Source organism: Protomyctophum bolini, assembly GCF_963924005.1.
Source record: "Protomyctophum bolini genome assembly, chromosome: 1".
In the NCBI taxonomy this organism is placed as follows: Eukaryota; Metazoa; Chordata; class Actinopteri; order Myctophiformes; family Myctophidae; genus Protomyctophum; species Protomyctophum bolini.
In genome coordinates, this window is record NC_137862.1 from 22,029,777 (window position 1) to 22,051,029 (window position 21,253).

The 21,253-nt window shown below is 41.0% G+C and overlaps 1 protein-coding gene across 1 annotated transcript; it reads right to left on the bottom strand.

Annotated features, from left to right (window-relative positions):
* Positions 1 to 224: 224 nt before the first annotated feature.
* Positions 225 to 20,790, bottom strand: LOC308309577 (aminopeptidase N-like). The gene is made up of 20 exons (XM_080755486.1): positions 19,911 to 20,790; positions 16,323 to 16,465; positions 15,966 to 16,105; positions 14,709 to 14,835; positions 14,362 to 14,516; positions 13,864 to 13,977; positions 12,805 to 12,948; positions 12,418 to 12,483; positions 11,143 to 11,208; positions 10,197 to 10,375; positions 9,561 to 9,640; positions 8,174 to 8,307; positions 6,801 to 6,856; positions 6,566 to 6,713; positions 5,984 to 6,075; positions 5,615 to 5,725; positions 2,078 to 2,245; positions 1,434 to 1,574; positions 1,143 to 1,224; positions 225 to 725 (listed from the first exon to the last, which is right to left on the bottom strand). Exons 1-20 carry the CDS (start codon positions 20,573 to 20,575, stop codon positions 573 to 575), a joined length of 2,964 nt encoding a protein of 987 aa, XP_080611612.1. The 5' UTR covers positions 20,576 to 20,790; the 3' UTR covers positions 225 to 572.
* Between the last annotated feature and the right edge of the window lie 463 nt (positions 20,791 to 21,253).

Genomic DNA, 21,253 nt, shown 5'->3' on the forward strand with positions numbered 1-21,253 from the left:
CTTGGGTATATTTTTATGAACAAATTATACAGCCACCCTGTCACAACAACTCACAACAAACCTCAGCAACCACAACACACATAATATTGATGTAGATATGTAGACCTATATTATTATGTAGATACTGTGGATGTGTGATACTGCCTGTGGTGAGGGAGAAGGGACGATTGTGAAGTGTAGCCTTGCAACCATGCTGACACATACTGTACTGTACAGTGGACTTCATTGAGTGATTGATTTGGATTATATAGAAATATGTCATTAGACAGATTGTTAACGTTATGTTGTTTGTTGTGCTGCTGGCCAGTTTTTTGACAACATTATATGACAACATCCATTATCAAACTTTATCCACAAAATACCTTTTAATTTTTAGAATAATTTTTTTTTTAAAGCCTCCAACTTCAAACACGTTACATTAACAAAACAATGTGAAAATAAAACGTCTGGTTTCATCTTTAAATAAAATAGATTATACAAAATATGTTTTCTTTACATGCTAAATTGTATTTCAGACAGTCAGATTTACAGGCAAGGCAGTATTGTGTGTGTCCTTTGGATTAATAAATGAGTTATGCAGCATTGTCAGTGAACCATTTGAGGACCTGTTCTTTGTTCGTGGCCACCCAGGCAATGTTGGCCTTAGTCCTTTCTAGAGCCTGATCCAGGGCCGTGGTTGCTGAACCAAATCCACCTTCCGCATTGTCCTCTTTAAACTGAAGCAACTGTATGGCAAAGGATGAAGGAATGAAAATGACTTCAGTAAAAGGGGTACATCAGAATAGCGTGGCCGGCTGTCGGGCAGAAACCTCTTATCTCCATATTTTGACTTTGTGTATTTATTTTATGTATTTATTTTTCGGTAAATGAATGCCCCTACTTGATCATACTACAGCGTCACACAAAAGCATACAGATTTTGAGCTTATAGATCTGATACTTTTGAATCCTAAAAAGTAACAGTTTTGGACATACTGTAATGAGGTTTCCACCTGACATATTATAGCAGCATTCTATAGTGTGATTATTTCACAAAAGAATAATAATGATATAGTAAAAAATAAATGTAATCTAAAAAAATAGATCACTTTAGTTGAAAAGTTAACTCATTAGAAAAATGGGGAGACAAAATAGCAGCTATACCTGTTTGTATTCAAACTCAGAGGAGAAGCGTTTGGTCACTCCACTGATCAGGCTGCCAAAGGAAATGGCTCCACCTCCATAGCTGACACAAGGGAAAGCAAAAAGCATGAATATTGTTAAAAACCTTCTCAACACTGCATTAGCCACCAGTGTCCATAACAAATGTTGGGAGTCATTGACCTGGTTTACAGTACAGTGACAGTACAGTATGTTACTGCACCCTATACTCACTCATTGATTGGACTTCACACTCATTGAAGATATGGAACTGGATTATGTCAGTATACTCACTCATTGAAGATATGGTCCCATTTTGCTCTGAGGAAGTCCCAGGCCAGAGGCTGTCCGATGCTGTTACTGGCTATGTAGACGATGGTATAGGTGGCGTCCTGCTTACGAATCATCTCTGGATCCAGACAGTATTCCAGATATCTGCAAAAAAAGAATACCGCAGAGGTCAAAGGTCAAGTCAAAAAGTACCATAAAAATAGTTCTGAAGGCTGACTGTAAAATAACTTCCATGGACAATGATAATGCGGTTCCTAGTAATGCCATTTAGAATAATACTAATCGGATCAAATGTCTTCTTTCAAAATTGGCCTGAAAAAACCATGTGGCGAGGTACCGGTAATACTGCTGGCCGGGAGGCGAAGATCTGGAACCCTGGATGTGCGTTATGTTACCAGTCTACTAGCGCAGCACACTACAGTAAACGTAATTCTTTTGAACATATAGTGTTTGTACTTGTTGAACTTGTTCTGTTGTACTTTGTTTACATTTTTATGCTATAAATTGAATACATAGGACCAGTGCAGTGACACGTCTTACTGTACCACGTGCTGTTTACATTTCTGACTAATAATAAAATACTGTATTCAATCAATCAAAACCCCTTCAGTTGAGTTCACTCAGTCCTATTATGCTGCTGTGCAGACCTGTTGAGCAGCCATGGCTGTCGGGTGCAGGACAGAGCATACATCAGCTTGTCCGCCTCGGAGGCGATGGTGGCGTTTTTGTACATGGACCAGCCAAAGTCCCACTCCTCCACACCGCCTGCTGCTATGGCACTGCAGTACACCGTATTCCTCAGGTTGGGGTGGATGCTGTGGATATATAGATATGTTTACAGCTAGAATAACACCAATAACAGTCATTACCTTAATGCACCCATTTTCAACCTATCTTCATAATTGTTTCTCACTAATGCGTGTGATAACTGGTTAAAAAAATAAAAAATAAAAGGTTCTGGCTGTGTCAAATAGGAGAGCTGTGGACAGTTCAAAAATCCGCCTACCATATGCAGTGATATCATCGTTAGCATTTTTTTCCTTCTTTTTCAAATAAGATTTCCTTGTTCTTTTTTGGGGCTATAATGGCTTCCATTATTGTTTGTTTCACTCTTGTTTCACTCTTTAGTAAAAAAGAGTGAACTTTACACCTCATGGAAGTTGAGTGGAGTAGTCTGGGTTGTTAGGAAGAGAAAACTGCTCTCTGACAGTTTGAAAAAGGAGTAAAGTGAACACTTGGTTATATGTAGGATAAGCCATTTTTTGGTTGTTTATTTCATTATAATTCATATTCTTACTCAAGTTCATAATGCAGTTAATGGGATTACAAGTCAAATAGTTAAAAATATAAAAGTTCATGCATAAGTGTATTTCATTTTGTCATTGTTCTATGTAATGTTAGACTCAAATACAAATAGTCACTGTGTTTCTTTCCTGCCAAGAACAAAACAGAGCGATAGCTCCTCTAAGCCACAAGGGGGCAATATACTCCAGTGAGTCAGCATGTTTCTGCCAGTCAGGTATAGCCTCAGGCTTTAATTTCGTCTGCGCGAAACATCCTGTATATGGTGCATGTGATGATACAAGCTGGACAACATGTGTCTCACTCATTTTGTGTGTGTTTAACTGTCTTGTTGCAGGTGAGGTGAGATATAAGAGAGTGGGTTAATTTAGACATATAAAGTAGCATATGAACAGGGGATATATGTTGATAGTGGAAAAGGTGGCCGTGTGTCTCCACAATGTTTTAGAGTACTGTATTCATGTTCTGCTTAGCAGTTTGGCATTTTAGCTAGCAGCTAATGCTAACTCTGTGATAGTGACTGGAGGAGGCCCCAACATAGGCGGACTTTGAACTTGACGCCAGGGGGTGTGACTGCTTGGCGATTTTTTTAACCTTTATTTTATTATTTTAGCGTTTTTACAATGCCTACATAATGCCCTAACCCCTAAAAATGAGTTATTTAGGTAGTACAGCAGCTCACACACTATACACATTACACACATGCACTACAGCCGTACAGCGAGTCATCATATCATGATAAGAGAGATGATTACAAACTACAGTCAGAAGCCATAAGTTAAGTTTGAAAAAAAAACAACTGTCTGATGTTATTGATGTAATAATTCCAACTCACTGTGATAGTGATATGCTATTGTGGAAACAGAACTATTTGGTGTCATGTATTTTTGTTATTTTGTTTAAACTGAATGTTAGTGTCCAGTTATTCAGTCAGGCAATGAGGAAGCCAATACATCCTGTTGGTGCATGTGATACAAGCTGGACAACATGTGTCTCACTCATTTTGTGTGTGTTTAACTGTCTTGTTGCAGTTCCTTGATGTCCAGTAAAACGATCATAAAATCAAACCACACTGATATGGACTCATTCATTGAAGTGTGTGCATGGTTATGCCTTTAAATAAATTGAGATAGAAGTCTAGAAGTCTAGATTCTAGACTTCTAATAATGTAGGCATGTCCAAAGTCCACACAGCTTCCTTCCTAAAATCTATTATTTATCTGATATAAAACTAACATTATTACGTATATACATACACCTACTGTACATAAGGCTGTGTTGTTGTGACAGGATATATGTACTGTATACTAGGCTGTACGCCGTGTACGGTATACAGTATGTTGTAACCGGAAGGATGCAGTAGGCCGTATACAGGCTGTGTATGTTTGTCTGCTTTTTGCTCGTGAGTTGTGACAGGGTACAGCTAGTGTACATCAAAAAGTAGGAATTGAAAAAAAGAAATCCCCAAAAGGTAAGCAAATCCAAACTTTCATTCAAGTCCTCCATATTTGTCCTATATTTATTTGAAATTGTGGATGTTCTAGCTTTTTGGGATTTTTTCAATTCCTACTTTTTGATACATGCTGGAGTTTTGGTCTAGCACTGAAAAACATTGCTGATGTGCAACAGTGCAACCTCTTTTTCTCATTTAGTGTACATTGTTGTATGTACTGTATGTGCATGGCTGTGGGTCGTCAGCTCACTTTATTTCTACCTTACTTACTACTCTCTTGACCTGCTCCACAGGTGCACGAGCCAAGGTGATGACCCCAGAACCCAAAGCTCAGCTTCTTCTCAGCCCTGGGTCCATTCTCCTGTGACATGCTACAGTATGTGGATGCTGGATCCTAGAGCCTGCGGCTGACCTAAATCTCTGACCACTGCACTATACCAGAATGCTATGTGCAGTTGTGCACTAAACATCCAATGAAGGCTGAGTGAGAAGACGGCAGCCAGGATAATGAGGCTGGTCGGTGCCATTGATACTGGGAGGAAAGTATTGGCTAGCTAGCCAGATGTATGGAGGATGAAGATAAGATGACAGCTGGAGGGCTCTTCCTGAACTAGTGTGAGAACTGGAGTCACTATCCATGGGTTCCACAACTGATGAAGCCAAGTAGATGACGGCTCTGCTCAAGGTAGGAACTTTGTTTTGTTTTTGCTTGTAGACACAGCAGGATTGTGTTGTATGCTGTGTGCATAGTTGCATACTAGTGTCAGTGATTCAAACGGTTGTACTATTACTGTCATTTTGGGACCTAATGACTGGGTGACAATGAAACAGAAATGTTGTTTCTGTTTATGGCTCTGGAATTGAATGCTGATGTTTGTATGTTTGTATGTCTACAGTTTGTATGTTGTGGTGTATCTGCCATTGAAGTTGTGAGTTGTAACAGGGAACAGTACATGTGTATGTGGCTCTTGATCACTCAATAATCCTATGATTGCTATTTCCTTTTGGTTCGAGCCAGAGGTTTGGGGCTTTATAACCATAATAAGCCATCAATGTTATGTGTGTTGTGGTTGCTGAGGTTTGTTGTGAGTTGTTGTGACAGGGTGGCTGTATAATTTGTTCATAAATGTCATGGTGGCAAATAATGTCTCTATGTAGGCCTTGTCTCTATACATCCAGATCTCACACAAACACCCAAATTCTGTATACACGCTTATAGAAAACCCCCAAATCCGTACATATTATACCACTACTGTTTTGACCACGACAGAGGCTCGTGAGGCTTCACTATTATTCAGGTTCTAGATCGGGTTTGACATATGTTCTCTGCAGTTCTCACTGCAGAGAACATGTTCTTCTGTTTACAAACTTAAACTTAGAACACGCAAACTTGGAAATGCGTCTTTAAAGGAAAGGAAAGTGGAACATACGGGTTTGTAGTGGGGTCATTCATCCACTTTCTGAACCAGCCAGTTACCAGCTCCTTACATCCCTCCACTCCGGTACTACAGGCTATGGAGATGGCGTTCACCTGGTTGTACCTGCAGAAAATGAGCAAAACGTCACACACAGGAATGTCCTCCTGTTCGCCTCTGTTGGGCAGATCTACAAGCTCAAAACGTATTGCCTCGCACCATGTTTCGAGCTTGTAGATCTGCTACTTTTGATGCTTCTGCATGACACTGTAGGATGATCAAGTAGGGCGTTAAGAAAAACACAAAAAGTGAAATTATGGAGATGGAAGGTTTCTGCCTGACCGAAAAGCTGTATAATCTTAAGTAAATATCCTGATTCCTTACTGGTACTGATGATGCTCTGGGATTTTGGTCCAATCGTCTGTGATGTTTTTGAAGTAGTTGAACAGAGGAGTGACTTGTTTCTTAATGTAAGCCTGGTGAATGAAAAGGCCTCAAGTTTATATAATTTTCTATGTTGATTAAAGAAAGGAAAATACAAAAGCCGCAGTGAAGAGTTGCAATTCAAGAAGAGATATATATCTACCATTTAATAAATGAGGTAGCCTCGCGTGGCCAGACTCAAATCTTATCTGCCGGCAATAATATAGTCTTGCCAGGCGAGGCTATAAATATGAGGCACATATGTACTGTACATCGACTCACTGATGTCACCAACAAGAGATGAATTCTCATTCAATAGTAACAGATAGCCTATTAATTATTCATCTGGAAGCCTTACTTAGCTACATTGTCTCTATAATCATTATCAGTATGTGTTTGGCATTAAAGGACTCTGCTAAACAGAACTAAATGAATGAACATCAGATAACATTTTTACATTTTACTTCTGAAACTTAAAACACTAACATTTAATGCTTGAGTGCATACGTTGTTTAGTGTCATTTTAGGTTATTGACCACCAACCTGCATGGGTCCGTACACCTCACTGCGGTCAAACATCAGGTAGAAGTAGTCCAGGTTGCGGTTGGCCGTCTGCCAGGGCATGTACTCTCTCTCGTTCACCAGGAACTGTGTGGTTCTCAGGGCCAGCGTTGTGTTCACAATCTTTGCCCTGGAAAGAAGACATCGTCCATATGTTGTGAACTCTTACCTTTCAAATGCACAATGTGGTGAAAGTATTATGAAACCATGTTCTCACCTTACGAGGTTAAAAGCATCGTCAATAATTTGAGCTCGGTTGATTAGTGGGATTTGCTGAAACAAAATAATGATAATAATTAGTCAAAGTCAATGTGTATTGGCAGACATTTTGAAAGTTTGTAACGCTGCAGTGTTAATTCCGTTGACTAAAACTATGATTACCTAATTATACTGACAATTTCAACAACAAATAAAAAACTAGATGAAAATGTTGGCCGATGTTGGCCGATCTACAAGCTCACAACCCGTCGCACAGCTAAGTATAAATCAGACACTACGACGCCACCAAGGCCGACTAAGGTCACATTCATACCAGAGAGCTTTGCTGCGATTAAAACGAATCCTGCTGCGCATTTTCAGAAAGTGCACTTCGTTTGGCAGGTGTGAAGGCTCATTCGAATCGTAATGCGTATCAAAGAACCGCATTATACTCCGAGCAAAAACGGGGGTTTCGCTTCGCTTCCAATCGCACTTGATTACGATTCGGTGCAGGTGTGAATGCAATCCGCAGTAAATAAAGGAAATGAAGCAAACAATGTGGCGGGTGAGGAGCTAAACACAGTTGGAGACGGAGAAGGCATATTTTACGCAGCACAAAGATGTCCCGTTACTGTGGATAGACGTGGTCGAATGAGGAGACTGAAGTCCTGATCGAAATGAGGATGATTGCATTAATCAAAATTGCTTAAGAAAACACAAACACTGCAGTGCAGTGTAATAGTATTATAGCCTACAGAATATTCTGTCTGTCTGTGCGTGTAAACATGGAGTGCTGTCACTGTGTGGGGACTAGTGGGGAGTAGGAATTTTCATCTCAATAAACGTGTAAACATTTTGCGCTGCTGTCTGTTATATCAGTGCGCTCAGCGCTGTGCCTCCATGCCCAAAAGAACAGTGTGTGGCTGCGTGCATATAGTGAGAGAGCGAGAGAGAGGAGGGGGGGGGTCCAGTCCCAGACGGCACGACACATGCACGTTATGAGTATAATTTTATCACCATAGATTTCATTGTATAGGCTAGTTTATGAATGGAACACATTGATAAAGGTCCCCCCTGCTCCGTTTCCAATTGCTGCGTATGACAGTGTGAAGGCAAACCGCAGCAAATTAAATATGCAAGAATCCCAAATTCTCCGCCCATACACATTGAGTCTACCGAAGTATTAGGTGAGATTGTGACCTAAATGTAGATTGTAGATTTATTCTACTAAAATCGTATAATAATTTGTCAACTAAAACCAGACTAAAAGTAAAACATTTCAGATGTCTAAAATAAGACCAAAACTACAATTTGATTCAAAACGAACACTGTACTGCACTTTGGACTAGGGCTAAAACATAAATGCAATAGATGTGCGTGTGTGTTCTGTACCTCTGGGCTTGTTTGCAGTGTGGAAAGCAGTCGCTCCCAGTTCTCAGAGTCATAGTTCACTCGGTAGAAGCCAGATACGTTGATGTTGGCCACTATCCAGTCGTTGGTGTTGAGTGTCATGTTTGTGTTGGTATCTGATGTGGAATAGATTTGTAATTTTGACAGCATATTTTGATTAGTCTTTTGAATAAAATATGAATGTTTTACTTCTAGTCTAGTCTTAAGCCCAAACTACACCAGTTGCAACTAGTCGCAACTTGCAACTCCTTGCAACAAAACTGTTTTAAGGTCAACCACATCAATGCAATTCCTTGCAACTGCCATTGGGGATAATGGTTAGAAATAGTTGCATGTTGCAAGGAGTTGTGTGGCGAATCATTGGTGTAGTTTGGACAAGATTTTATTCGGTTGATTTAGTTGATTTTTCTCTTTGTAATCTCAGCAAGGAAGATGGCTTCTCAGTTAAAGGGTTAATATTATCACACGATAACCAATGTAATCAAAAAAGTCCAAAAAAGAACAAGATTCCTGTATCTCTTCACTAGTCAACACCTTGAAGAACCGGAGCCCTCATACAGTACAAGTTTTCTTCGACTATGAATGCACCTCATGGTACCACAGCATCTCAAAGGCCCTTAAAACAAGGCTCCAGACTTCCCAAAACAAACTGGTCAGGCTAATACTTGGCCTCACTCCCAGAACCCACCTCACCCCTGCCCATGTTGATAGGCTGGAATGGTTTGGGGTTGACGACAGAGTACAGCACCTTATAATGGGCCTCATGACTCTACAAGATTCGCTACACCACCCAGATACCCATATACCTGTCAAAATACTTTATACCTTAATGTCAACGAAGTCGACAATCACAACAACAGAGGGAGTTCAACAAACCACGTGCAACCCAGATTAGGTAAATTAAGACATTTGAATCCCTAGACTCCTTCAAAACCGCTTTCAAAGAGCACGGACGGCTGCAACTCAAAACCGGCCCCTGTCAAATATTAGATAAGGGAGATGGTTGCATGCACATCCACTTCAGTGTCAGGTGCAGGACAAACACAAGTTCAACATAAATAAAAAATAAAATTATAATAAGGTCAGCAACAGCATACTGTTAATTAGCTTTATTTATGTGTTTGTTGGTGATTCAGTTTCGATCAAAAGATCAACACGACAAGTGGAACGTAATGTACCGGCGTGCAGATATTATTGTTCTTTCTAAAACGGGTAGTCCCAATACTTCATTCTGATTGGCTGGTTACCGTCACGGTAAAGCCCCTCGGCTGCGCCTCGGGACTGCCTACGCCCCCAGCCAGTGTAAAATACCCGGTAACCTGAGACCTCTCGTGGCTTATTGCTTAAATATATTTGAATTAGGTCTTACCTTCTTTCTTATCGAGCCAATAGGTCTGCTCTTGCACTTTGCCAGTCTTTATCCACTTAATGGGTACAATCCACTCATAACTAGGGACAGGACAGCACATACAGTACATGCTGTACATTAATACATGTTCATATGCATAAATAGATAAGCAGGTATACATACTGTAAAGTATATGGAATATACAAAAAAATGTATACCGGTATTACAAAATGTATAAAATACATTACAGAAGTTATACGTTTTAAAATTCTGAAACATCTTCCTAAAGTAAAACCCTGACTGAGTTCTAATCCGGTAGAGTGGAAACCAGACAAAGTGGAAACCAGACAAATCTGCCACAGTAAAAAAAAAACCTGGGGAGATTAGAGAATATCTATATGCAGTGATATAGGCTAATTATCCAGATTAATTAATTAAACAGATCGACAAGCTCAAAACCTGTCGCTTCACGCCACTTTTGGAGCTTGTGGATCGGCTACTTTTGATGCTTTTGTGTGACGCCGTAGTTGACGTAGTATGTAGGAATGAATTAGCCAATTATTTTTTAAAGTTAGAATATGGAGATAGGATGTTTCTGTATGACAGACAGCAACGATGGTACATTCACACATTCTAAAAGATTAAACGGATTCCTACTCGAACGGAGAGGGTCTGTCCACTGGAGAGTCTGGGTCCAACAGGAAGTGTTTCTGTGTGATGTGTCCTGTCCGGGTGTCGATGGTCACAACCGGGAAACCCATCTGGAGGATCCAGCGGTTCATGATATCCTCCACAGAGTAGGTCAACCCCAGGCTGGGAGAAGCACTGTCTACTGCCTATAGCACATGTAACGGTATATTCACAATAGAACAGGAGATCATACACTCTGCAACATCTTCTGGGCCCCCCTTCCACTTGGATACATACTGTATTCCACACACATTTTACTGTCACAGTATGTCAACAACTTCTATAGGTTTTATGTTCCCTGGGTTCTGTTCCCTGCTTACCTAACCTTAAACCTAACCCTTAACATAAGAATAAATCTAACCCTAAACTTTCCCCTAACCCTAAGTGGGTACGTGGGGAACATAGAACCCGGGGGACACTTCAGTAGTTGCCAATGTTTTCGTGCCAAGGATGATCTAAAAAAAGGATGCTTTCCCAATTTGAATGGGTTAAACCTAACAAAACTTTACAGTCCATCACATCTGACACAGCCAATGAACAGCAGCACTATGTAACCTTTTTGTAATTAATATAATGTCATTTTATTCAGTCTGTATATGGTAAAGTATAATACAATATAACAATATGTTGTCTCCCCGCTCATCTATACTGAGACATTTAGATTGTGACAAAGGTCATGCCTTACCTAGACACAGGATCTGACATGAATTTAAAGATTCAATGTATCCCCTGATTAAGCAGGCAAGCTCTATTGGCTAAAAGGTAAAAATGTCAGCACTTGTGCAGGAAACCAGGTTCAAATCCGGGGTAGAGGAGGAAAGTTACACACACTATGTAACTTTCCTCTTGTATGTCATACAGTATGTTGAAAACTGAAAAAAAGGACTACTTTCGTTACGAAAAAAGGGCATACCATTTGTAGATGCTCCCAGAGGTCTGTATAGACTGTGTTGTTGTACTGGAACGTGTTTAAGTAAGTCTGCAGAGAGATGAACAATGATAATATGGAAAAGGTGTGAGAGTAAATTAATTTCTTAATGCAGCAACTTGCTGTATAAAGATCTGTGTTAAAGGGACACTTCACCCTTTTTGCAAAAAATATATATGTTAATGACATTTAGAACACTGGGGGTTTCCTGGGGTCTTAGTGTGTAATATTATGTGATTTTAGATAATAGAAATTAGCAGTGTCTATGATGTCATAGCTCATAGACTGGGCTCACTTACTCCCTGGACTACATGTTGTCTGAGTAAGACAGCCCTCCCCCTATCCACAAGGAGAGGCAGTGCACCAAAGCATTATGGGAATTGTGTCCATTGTCCATGACATCATAGACACTGCTAAAATATCTAAAACTACATATTACACACATAAAAGAAAAGTGTTCTAAATCTTCTAAACGTCATTAACATTTTTTATATTTTTTTTAGCAAAAAGGGTGAAGTGTCCCTTTAAAGGAGTAGTAAAATACTTATTTTCTATCAATTCACCCTTTGTCAGCCTTCTGATTGGTCCCTGACTGACTAACCAGCAGGCTCTTTCTGCCTTGTTTCGCCCTCGTATGTTTTGCTAAAACATAATTTTTGGAAAAAACTAAGAACAAACATGATGCCCAGTCACCATGCTGCACCTGTGGTGTTCCTTTTTACTGACACCAAGTTTAAAATAACAATTGAGTGCACAGAATATCAATATACTGTAAGCAACTGAAAAACTAAACGGCAACCAATGGGTGCGAAGAGGGCCACAACCACGGGCGGGACTTGACAAAGGGTGAATTACACACACGACACACCATGTCATGAAGCCTTGAATTCTTTTTTTTGTTTTTGTTTTTACGTACATTGCTGAGCCAATAATATGATGACGGGGTGTCTGGTCAGTAGGAGATTAAATTGAGTCGACTCTGCTTGTCATCAAAGTACTGGCTCAGGAATGTAACACCAAAGAATCTTCACGAATTGAAGGCTTCATGTAGCCTGACACTACTTTCTTGTACGCTGGATTTTCATCTCGATTCACTTCATCGCCAGAACTTTTTTAATGGGCGTGGCAAGCAATTCAGGGCTGGAGCCAGGCTAGGCTTCATGGGGTATGTAATTGATAGATAAGCCATTTTTTTGGCTCAACTACTTAGTGTCGCGAGTTGTTTGAAACATGTTTCAATCTTTGTCCCATAATACTCACGCCGAGTCCTTTGGAGAACACATCCTCTGTGATGAAGTCTGAGAGCATCCTGAGAACTGCAGCCCCCTGGAAACAACATGAACTCATTTAAAGATCTTGCAATTGTAAATAAACACTCATATGGCCACTCTAATGGGCCTTCAGATCAGCACATAGTCTGTTTGCACATTAATGAATGTCCCAGTGCCTTTCTCAGAGTTAACCTCAGGCTCTTTGCTTAACTAGAGACCTGTTGTTATATCTCTGCTGTCGGGGAGAAACCAAAATGTTAATTTTTCATGAAATGAAAAATACAAAAAATTCAGGAAATGAAGAAGACCTTATTTTATGTTTTTTAAAACAATGCAATACTGCCTCATCGAAGTTGGTATTGTGTGCGGTGTGTACCTTGCTGTAGGTGATGGAGTCGAAGAGTTCACTGATCTGTTCAGGCCTCTGGATCTCGTCCTCTTTAGATGACAGAGGGTGAGAGGAGGCCAGGGCATCTACACCCATCACACTATGCACCGCATCCACAACTATCAGATCTTTCTGGAGGGACAACAACACAGCAAGATTTGCTGTTCATGGTTTTGCCTTAGCTCTGGTCCATAACTCTGTATGTGACAGTACGTATATCCCCCATTTGAACAGGTGCACAATGTCAAATGTACACTTCACTCACAATAAACTACTATACGCAACAAAGACGATTTGGGTTTTGAAAGCCTATATTCTCTGCAGTGGGAAAACTCTCACCTTTTGTGAAAAATCCACTTTCTTTGCCAGAAAATGTAATAATCCAGACAGAGAAAGGTTTTATTCACTCAAGTGCGCCAGATACAGACCAGGTCAATGGACAAATACCATTGACCTGTTTGACCTGTCTGTAGGTGGCGCACTGGAGTAAATACATGAATTTCTCTGTCTGGTGGAATATAACATTTTCTGGCCAAAGGTGGGGGCTGAAAGTCTTCCCACCACAGAGATTAGGCTTTCAGCAACCTACAACTTTCTGTGAGTGTATAAATATTGTGCCCCTGCAGCTCCCGTTCAATTGAGGAAAATACATGTACAGTCGCATAGTGCTAGGAGAACTCCTAATGCTATGGACCAGTGAGTAGTTACTGTAAGTAAGAATTATGATGATGTTTATTACTTTCAAATCAATGATGATTTTTACAAAGGACTTTGTAATTTGTGTGTGTGTGTGTGTGTGTGTGTGTGTGTGTGTGTGTGTGTGTGTGTGTGTGTGTGTGTGTGTGTGTGTGTGTGTGTGTGTGTGTGTGTGTGTGTGTGTGTGTGTGTGTGTGTGTGTGTGTGTGTGTGTGTGTGTGTGTGTGTGTGTGTGTGTGTGTGTGTGTGTGTGTGTGTGTGTGTGTGTGTGTGTGTGTGCGCGTGCGCGTGCGTGTGACTGCGTGTGTGTTGGGGGGTGTATTCATGAGACTTAGAAACAGCAGGACTTACAACACCCCACGTTGGTTCAGCAGAATCGGCTCCCAGATATGAGACATAGGTGGCAAAGCCCTCGTTCAGCCATAGGTCATTCCACCATCTCATTGTCACTAGATTCCCAAACCACTGAGGAGAACATGGTCAGATTAGAACAAATTTACCATTATGCCAAAGGTTTTGTTACTACTTTTCTTCCTTTCTGCTCTTCAACATACTCTCAAGTTAGACTCAAGGCTGATGCATACTACACTTTTAGAGCCAAAATAAAATCGGTTCAGGATCGGTCCCAGACCCAATTTTATTTTTGGGTCTATAAAAGTTAATTCATACTAATATGGCTCGGACTCACGGCTCGCACCGAAGTCCGCACTGAGTTCCTCTGACCTCTGAATGACGTCATATTGTAGTCTGGACAGAGCCGAACCAATTTCATTTCAGCAGTAAATGTGAAGTTTCTGCCTTAAGTCAGGTTTTTTCAAAAGAGCAAAGAGTAGGCCTTTGGCTTTGTACCATGTGGGCCAGCTCGTGGGAGATGACTGTAGCCACCCATTCTTTGTCTCCGTTAGAGGACATGTTCGGGTTGTAGAGGAGGGCTGTCTCTCTGTAGGTGATCAGACCCCAGTTCTCCATCGCTCCAGCACTGAAGTCAGGCAGAGCAATCTGGTCTGAAACATGGAGGAAAACATGAATGAGTAGGCCTAGAGCTCAGGCCCCGGCCACCTCAGTATCACCATTTAAAGCACTACTTCAGTACGAGTATTTACACGACAGCAATTCTTTAGTTCGAATGGGATTATTGTCTCTCTGATCATTTGGCAAAGTGTGTCTACTAGTATTTAGAGAACATGAGTTCTTACCTGATTTTGTCAAGGGATAAGTGGAGTTGTAGTAGCCTTCAAAGAAAGACAGTATGGGGCCTGTCTTTTCCAGCGCGTAGTCTCCTTGTCCCTCTAGTATGGCCTTTCTCCGAGCCCATATCCTAATCTGAATACACAGCCACATGTTAATAACCTCTCCAGTATTTAGTGAGAAATCTAAATCTTCAATTCGTTTTTAGTAAACACAACTGCATTATTCACTATGGTTATACAATATACACTCCTCCGCATTATGTTCAGTAGAGGGCAACATTGAGTTTTGAACAAAATCCTGACCTGACATTTCACCTGAAAATATATGAATTAATTAGTATACTAAGTATTAAGTAATTACATTTTTTGCAATATTGCATGTTGTAAACTAAGCGCTACAGCTTGACCTGACAGCTGCAACCCACAACACGAGCCTGACTACTAGGCAACTCGGCCTGGTGGAGATAGGCTATGCGCTTAGAGGAGTCGTTTATTTGTGAAATTAAGAATTGTCATGTTGAGGTGGAAACGTGGCTCTGAGTCTACACCATCAATAATACGTTAAGGATTGTGTTTCAACTAAATCTGTAAAACATGTCAAACCCAAATTCAATCTTCTATACACTTGGCTGCATGCGTCTGTCAATTACAGCCTAATAAAATACAAAAGAAATACAGTACAGTACTGTACAATAGTGGTCCTCGCCTTTCTACCACGTTCTATAATGCTGTCTGTTTAATCATAGACAAATTTAGACCTGGCACACCAGGTGAAGGTAATTAACTAGTTGGTCGAGCAGAACCATTTAACTAGCTAGTTTAATAGAGAACTAGCATTAGGAACAGAGCTAATGCAGTGATGTAAATAGCCTGCATCCTTATGTTGCGTTCACACATGCAGATGAAACGATGCAAAGACGCGTTGTGAGTTGATTTGGAGCAGATACATGCATCGTTGCGCCTTTGCAACATCATGTCGCTGCATGGCTTCCTTTGACATTGAATGGTAGACTGCATCGTTTAATCTGTGTGAACGCAACATTAGACTCACTAAATTGAGAAAGGATGCAATCATGTCAACCTCCGGGGGTCCTGGTATGCAATACTGTACTCAGTACTGTAATCTAACGTTGTTGAAGTAGGACTCATAAAATGTCCCTGAAGGCTGGGACCCATCTAAAAGACCACCCTTAGGTCTCAGGACCCATTACATTGAAAACCTATTTACATCACTGCTAAGTGCTAATGTTAGTATAAGTTTACCAGAACAGCGTCTTCTGGTGGAGATCTGATGAATCCGAACTCACAAACAACGAAGGCCAGCAGATAGGTGGACATGACCTCGGTGGCGTTAAAACTGGTCTGTTGTAAAATCTCACTGCCTATAGTAACGTTGACCGTTTCTGTATGGAAATAAGGGCACAGACTAGTGTTAGAGGAAGAGCAGTTATTAGGTCTCAAACTACTGTAGCCTACACGTAGTAACAATGCACGTAGCAGTAATGCATTTGTATACACCCACATAAAGTGCATGTGTGAAACCTCTCCAGTATGTCTGCCTGAACTATCTCACATGGTCAGTTGATCACTGAGGATTCAAAATTTCAAATGCAAACGTACCGATGTCCATAGCATTGCCTAACGCTACAGTTCCAATGGGGTGGGTGAGAGTCATGTGGAAGACAGCTTTCATAGCGGGCTCATCAAAGCAGGGAAAGGCTTTCCTGGCATCTGTGGGCTGCATCTGAGTGGTGGCCAGTACTCTGCAATAAAGAATAATATATTTAGTACACGACAAACCAATAACCATGTGTTAATTGTAAGTGTTTCTGAATGACATTAACACAGGAGTGTACGGTATATTCACAGAGAGAAAGAGAGAGAGAGAGAGAGAGGGAGAGAGAGGCAGCAGTTAAACATGCAGCACAAGATCCCAAGTTATAGTCTCAAATTCAGATTGATGCCTGTGGCGGTGGCCTGCCTATCTACTGCCAAGCCACCAGGGCACCTACAGTACAGTAAGATTAGCTCTCGTCTAAGCATGTGATTATTGTTGAAAATGCCCCTTCTTTACGTTGTTTCCTCCTTTCATTTGATTCCTAGTGGGTCGAAATAAAAAAAAATTCCAACGTTTTTCAAAAGTATTTCATAAATGAAATTAAACAATGTAATTATTTCTATGAATAAATGTAAAAATTACGTTTAAGAAGTGGTGACAATGGCAGATCTACAAGCTCAAACGTCTAACCTCTCTTTTGGACCTCGAGCTAAAACGTTTTGGAACCACTGCTCTAGTAAGATCACCACTGGAGCGAGCCAGAAGCTACAACCACTGATTTGTATACTGTGTGGATATACTGGGACACCAAGAGAGACGATAGCAAGCAATACCATTCTATGTAGCTATATGGGTCACAGGTATGAAGGCAGAAGACTTAAACACTAAACCAGTTTTTTTTATTGATTGAAATATTTATTAACAGTTTGCAGAATTACAGTAAATTTCAAGCACAAACTCAATACAAAGACTGTTAACTGTGAGTGGACGACCCAATTAAGCATTACACTTGTTTACAACAGGGTCCACATTGTTCAATTCATCAAAACATTTAGAGACATACAAATAGACACTTCTATGTAGCTAAAGAACAGAACAGTGTTGGGCAACTGGCCTGCCAGCGGTAATATATGGCCCGACAAATTATTTTGTTACTCATTTATAATATACGACTGATAGATTCAAGGCCAGGCAATGTGTCCAAGACTCTTAACCCCTAATTGCCCCCCAAGTATACTGCTCGCTGCTCTAGTAGTTATAGGATTCAGTGTTGCCATATTTAGCAGGAGAAATAAGCAACCGGGTTTATGAAAACCACAAGCTCACAACGCGTCACGGTGTGTCTCATTGTGAGCTTGTAAAGTCCCGGGCACAAAATATGTTCCGATGAGGAGGTCTGCGGACAAATACTTATTAATTTGGGGGCTCTTGACATGAAAATGTTTGAGAAACACTGGTTTAAACACCTATACTATAGTAAGCAACACTACACTTTAGAAAAAAGACCCCCCCCCCCCCCCCGTACTAACTATAAACTGTTATTGAAGTATTCAATCAATCAACTACCCACAACTAATCATATTCAAGCGACTTTACAGGAAAACAAGGCCAAAGACGCTTATAGTAAGCAGACATGGCAACATTGATTGGCTGGGTAAACGCAGAGGACAAGTTTCATGTGCATAGATAGATACTGTAGATAGATAGATACTGTAGATAGATAGATAGATATATAGATAGAAATCAGGCAGTGAGGAGGTGATAAGGCAACCAATAGTTGCAACTAGTAATCTCAGATTCAGTAGGGTTCCCATTGCAGGGTACAGAGGGTAGGATGTGGCTTTGCAGCTTTAGTTTGCATTGATGATACTGGATAAAACCAATGCATGTTGTGTTATTAAGTGGTGCAACCACTTCTACATCCAGCTTTGTCCACCTGTGTACCTGTGTACCTGTGTGTGTCTTTGAGCCTGAGTATGTTACTTATTTATACCAGAAGGGGGCGCCAGAAACAGAGAGAGGGGTAGTGCTGTGTCTCTAATGAGAGAGAGAGAGAGAGAGAGAGAGGGGGGGGGGGGAGAATTGCACCACTTGGTTCACACAGGTGTTTAAGTTTGAAAGTTGTTTAAGAGTTAAAGTGGCTGTAAAGCAAAATAAAACAACTTTCGAACTTTCGAAAAGAAGGAATAGCATACTATAACTGTCTCCAGATGTTATTTTTTAAGTTTTCAATGAATGTCCTAATAGTGCCACAATCAAGGATGTGGTGTTCACTGAACGAATGGACAATAAAGTACTATATCATATCATATATCATTACACAAGCATTTTATATGTTATAACGTTTAATTACAGATTTGAGCTCTATCAGTGTGACGTTAAACCACACAAATCTTTAGTTATTAACTTTTATATAGCAATACAATTGTATAAACAAGATAAGTGTGTTGCAAATTTACGTCCTAGCAATGGATTATATGGCTTTGAAAAACTGCTCCATGGCCAAACTTACCTGCCTACCCTGCACTACACATTAACAGTCACTGCTTTATAGCTCAGATTAGCTGAGCATGTAAATTATATTGTTCTTAAGACAGAGAGAGAGAGAGAGAGAGAGAGAGAGAGCATGATTTGTTTATAAAATATAAGAGTATGTTAATACAATATAATGTATTAAATTGGGGTGGTTGTATTTTGTCTATACTACTTATTATACTGCTCTTCTATTGACACATTTAGATTGTGTCAAAGGTCATGTCTCAGTCACTTAGACAAAGGATCTGAAGGGCAAGTTTACATTTATTATTTATTATCTCAATGGTAAAAATGTCAGAACTTGCACAGAGACCTGGGTTCAAATCCAGGGTAGAAGAGAAAAGTTACATGGTGCAGATTAAATGGGATTCCACACCCTAATTCTTATATATTTTTAAACCCATAGAAATGTTTGATTGCCTCGCTGGCAGAATAAATGTAGATTGTTTATGCTACTACAACTATTATTGTTACTACCAAGACTACTGTACCATTACTGCACTATACTAATGCTTTTCGCAGATAAGTAAGCCTGGGACCGAGGCTAATACTAATGTGACTTTTCTGCTACAACCACTACAATTACTACTAAGACTATAGTACAACTGATAACACAACATATATTACTACTATATGACCACTACTACTACTACTACTACTAATACTGTTGCTGCTGCTGCTCAGCAAATACACTTCCCCAAAGTGACTAAACCAAAGCAAGCCATAGTTATTAATGAACATAAGACACAAGACAGTAGCCTATGCTGCAAGTTCCCGTTCTTAAACCAGCCTGCTTTAGCTCAGTTTAGCTGAGCATGTTGTAAGTTTATATTGTGGTTCTCAAAACAGAGAGAGAGAGAGAGAGAGAGCGAGCGAGCGCAAGATTTATTTTCAGTTAATGGGATTCCACAGAACTTCATTCAGACTACTGATACTACAACCACTGTTTACAACTACCGTATATTAAACTATAAATCACCTGAACCAAACTAAGCTGAACAACAAAATGTGACAAAGAAATCACAAAAAAAACAATATTAAGAAAATAAATGCCTGAATACACTTCCCCAAAACCAAGCCATACCAAAGAAGATAACTGTAACACATGTACTTACTTCTTATGTCCATCCTCCATGTACTCGCTCCTATAGAATCCTCCCAGGTCATCAGCCAGCTCTCCTTTAAACTCTGTGTCCAGCTGGTAAGACTTCCCCACCTCCAGTTTACCGGTCAGCAGGACCACCAGGTACTGAGTGGGGACCTCCAGCCAGGTCCTGTCGATGCCCGGCGCCTCGACACCGCCCAGTCCTTTCAGCCGGGCCTGGTGCTTTGTCCCGTCCAGCTCTGTGAGGTTGAGCTTGTTGGAGTGGATAAGGATGAGGTCTGTCTCTGTCAGGCAGGTGAAGACCACCGTGGAGACGCCACTGAAGACGTACATGCCTGCGTCGTTGGGCACCAGTCGAGGCCACAGGGTCACCGTGTAGGAGACCGGCGACAGGGCGGTTGGGAGACGGTACAGCTCCCAGGGTTCCTTGGGGCCGGAGGGGGTGGTAGCAGGGGCAGTGGTGGCAGGTGTTGCAGGTGTGGTGGCAGGTGTGGTGGCAGGTGTGGTGGCAGGTGTGGTGGCAGGTGTGGTGGCGGTGGTGGTGGGTTCCACGTCGCTCTTGGACTTCTCCTGAGAGTAGACCACAGAGAGCGCGATGATGGCGGATACAGCTGCTACGGCGGCGACGGCAGCCACCAACGCCACTGCTTTGCTGATGTAGAATCCTTTACCCATGATGATGATGATGATGGTCAGTTATGGGATTTCCTCCCCCCCAAGTAATAGCAACAATACAGAGCTTCTTCTCCGGGATGGGTCTCCCAACAGCAGCTTTCATCCAGATCACCACTCACTGCTGTCAGACCCACAGGTGGCTAATCATTAGTCCAAAAGTCTTTATCAAAAGAATGGGACGGAGCGCTTTAGGCAACTGCTAGCACTCTGTCATCTCGGCCTCGTTGAAGAAGTCGCAGAAGTCAACTCCAGGTGTCAGAAAGGAGACACTTCAAAGCCACTATGATGTTGTTGCCTCTTGCCAGAGTGACAGCCAGAGAGCAGAGAGGGAGAGGAGGAGGAATCTGCTGCATATTTATGGACACTGATTTACGTCCAGCAGATAACAAACAGGTCATCCCCCTGGCTTGTGACGACGGGTTAGAAAGTTCAAAAACAGGCTAGGTGTTGTAAAAAGAAATAGGAAAAAAATCAATGTGATAAGAGCAATGTCCTATCTGTGTGAACTTTATACCCCTGGGATGGCTCATCTTAAAACCAACCTCTTTAGTCCATGCATTAAAACCGGCAAAGCTACATTTTAGATTTTTGCTCAAAAATACCAGATCTACAAGATCACAGTGCGTTACTTCGTGCCATGCTGCAAGACTGTACATCTGTTTCAAGAGTTTGAAAACT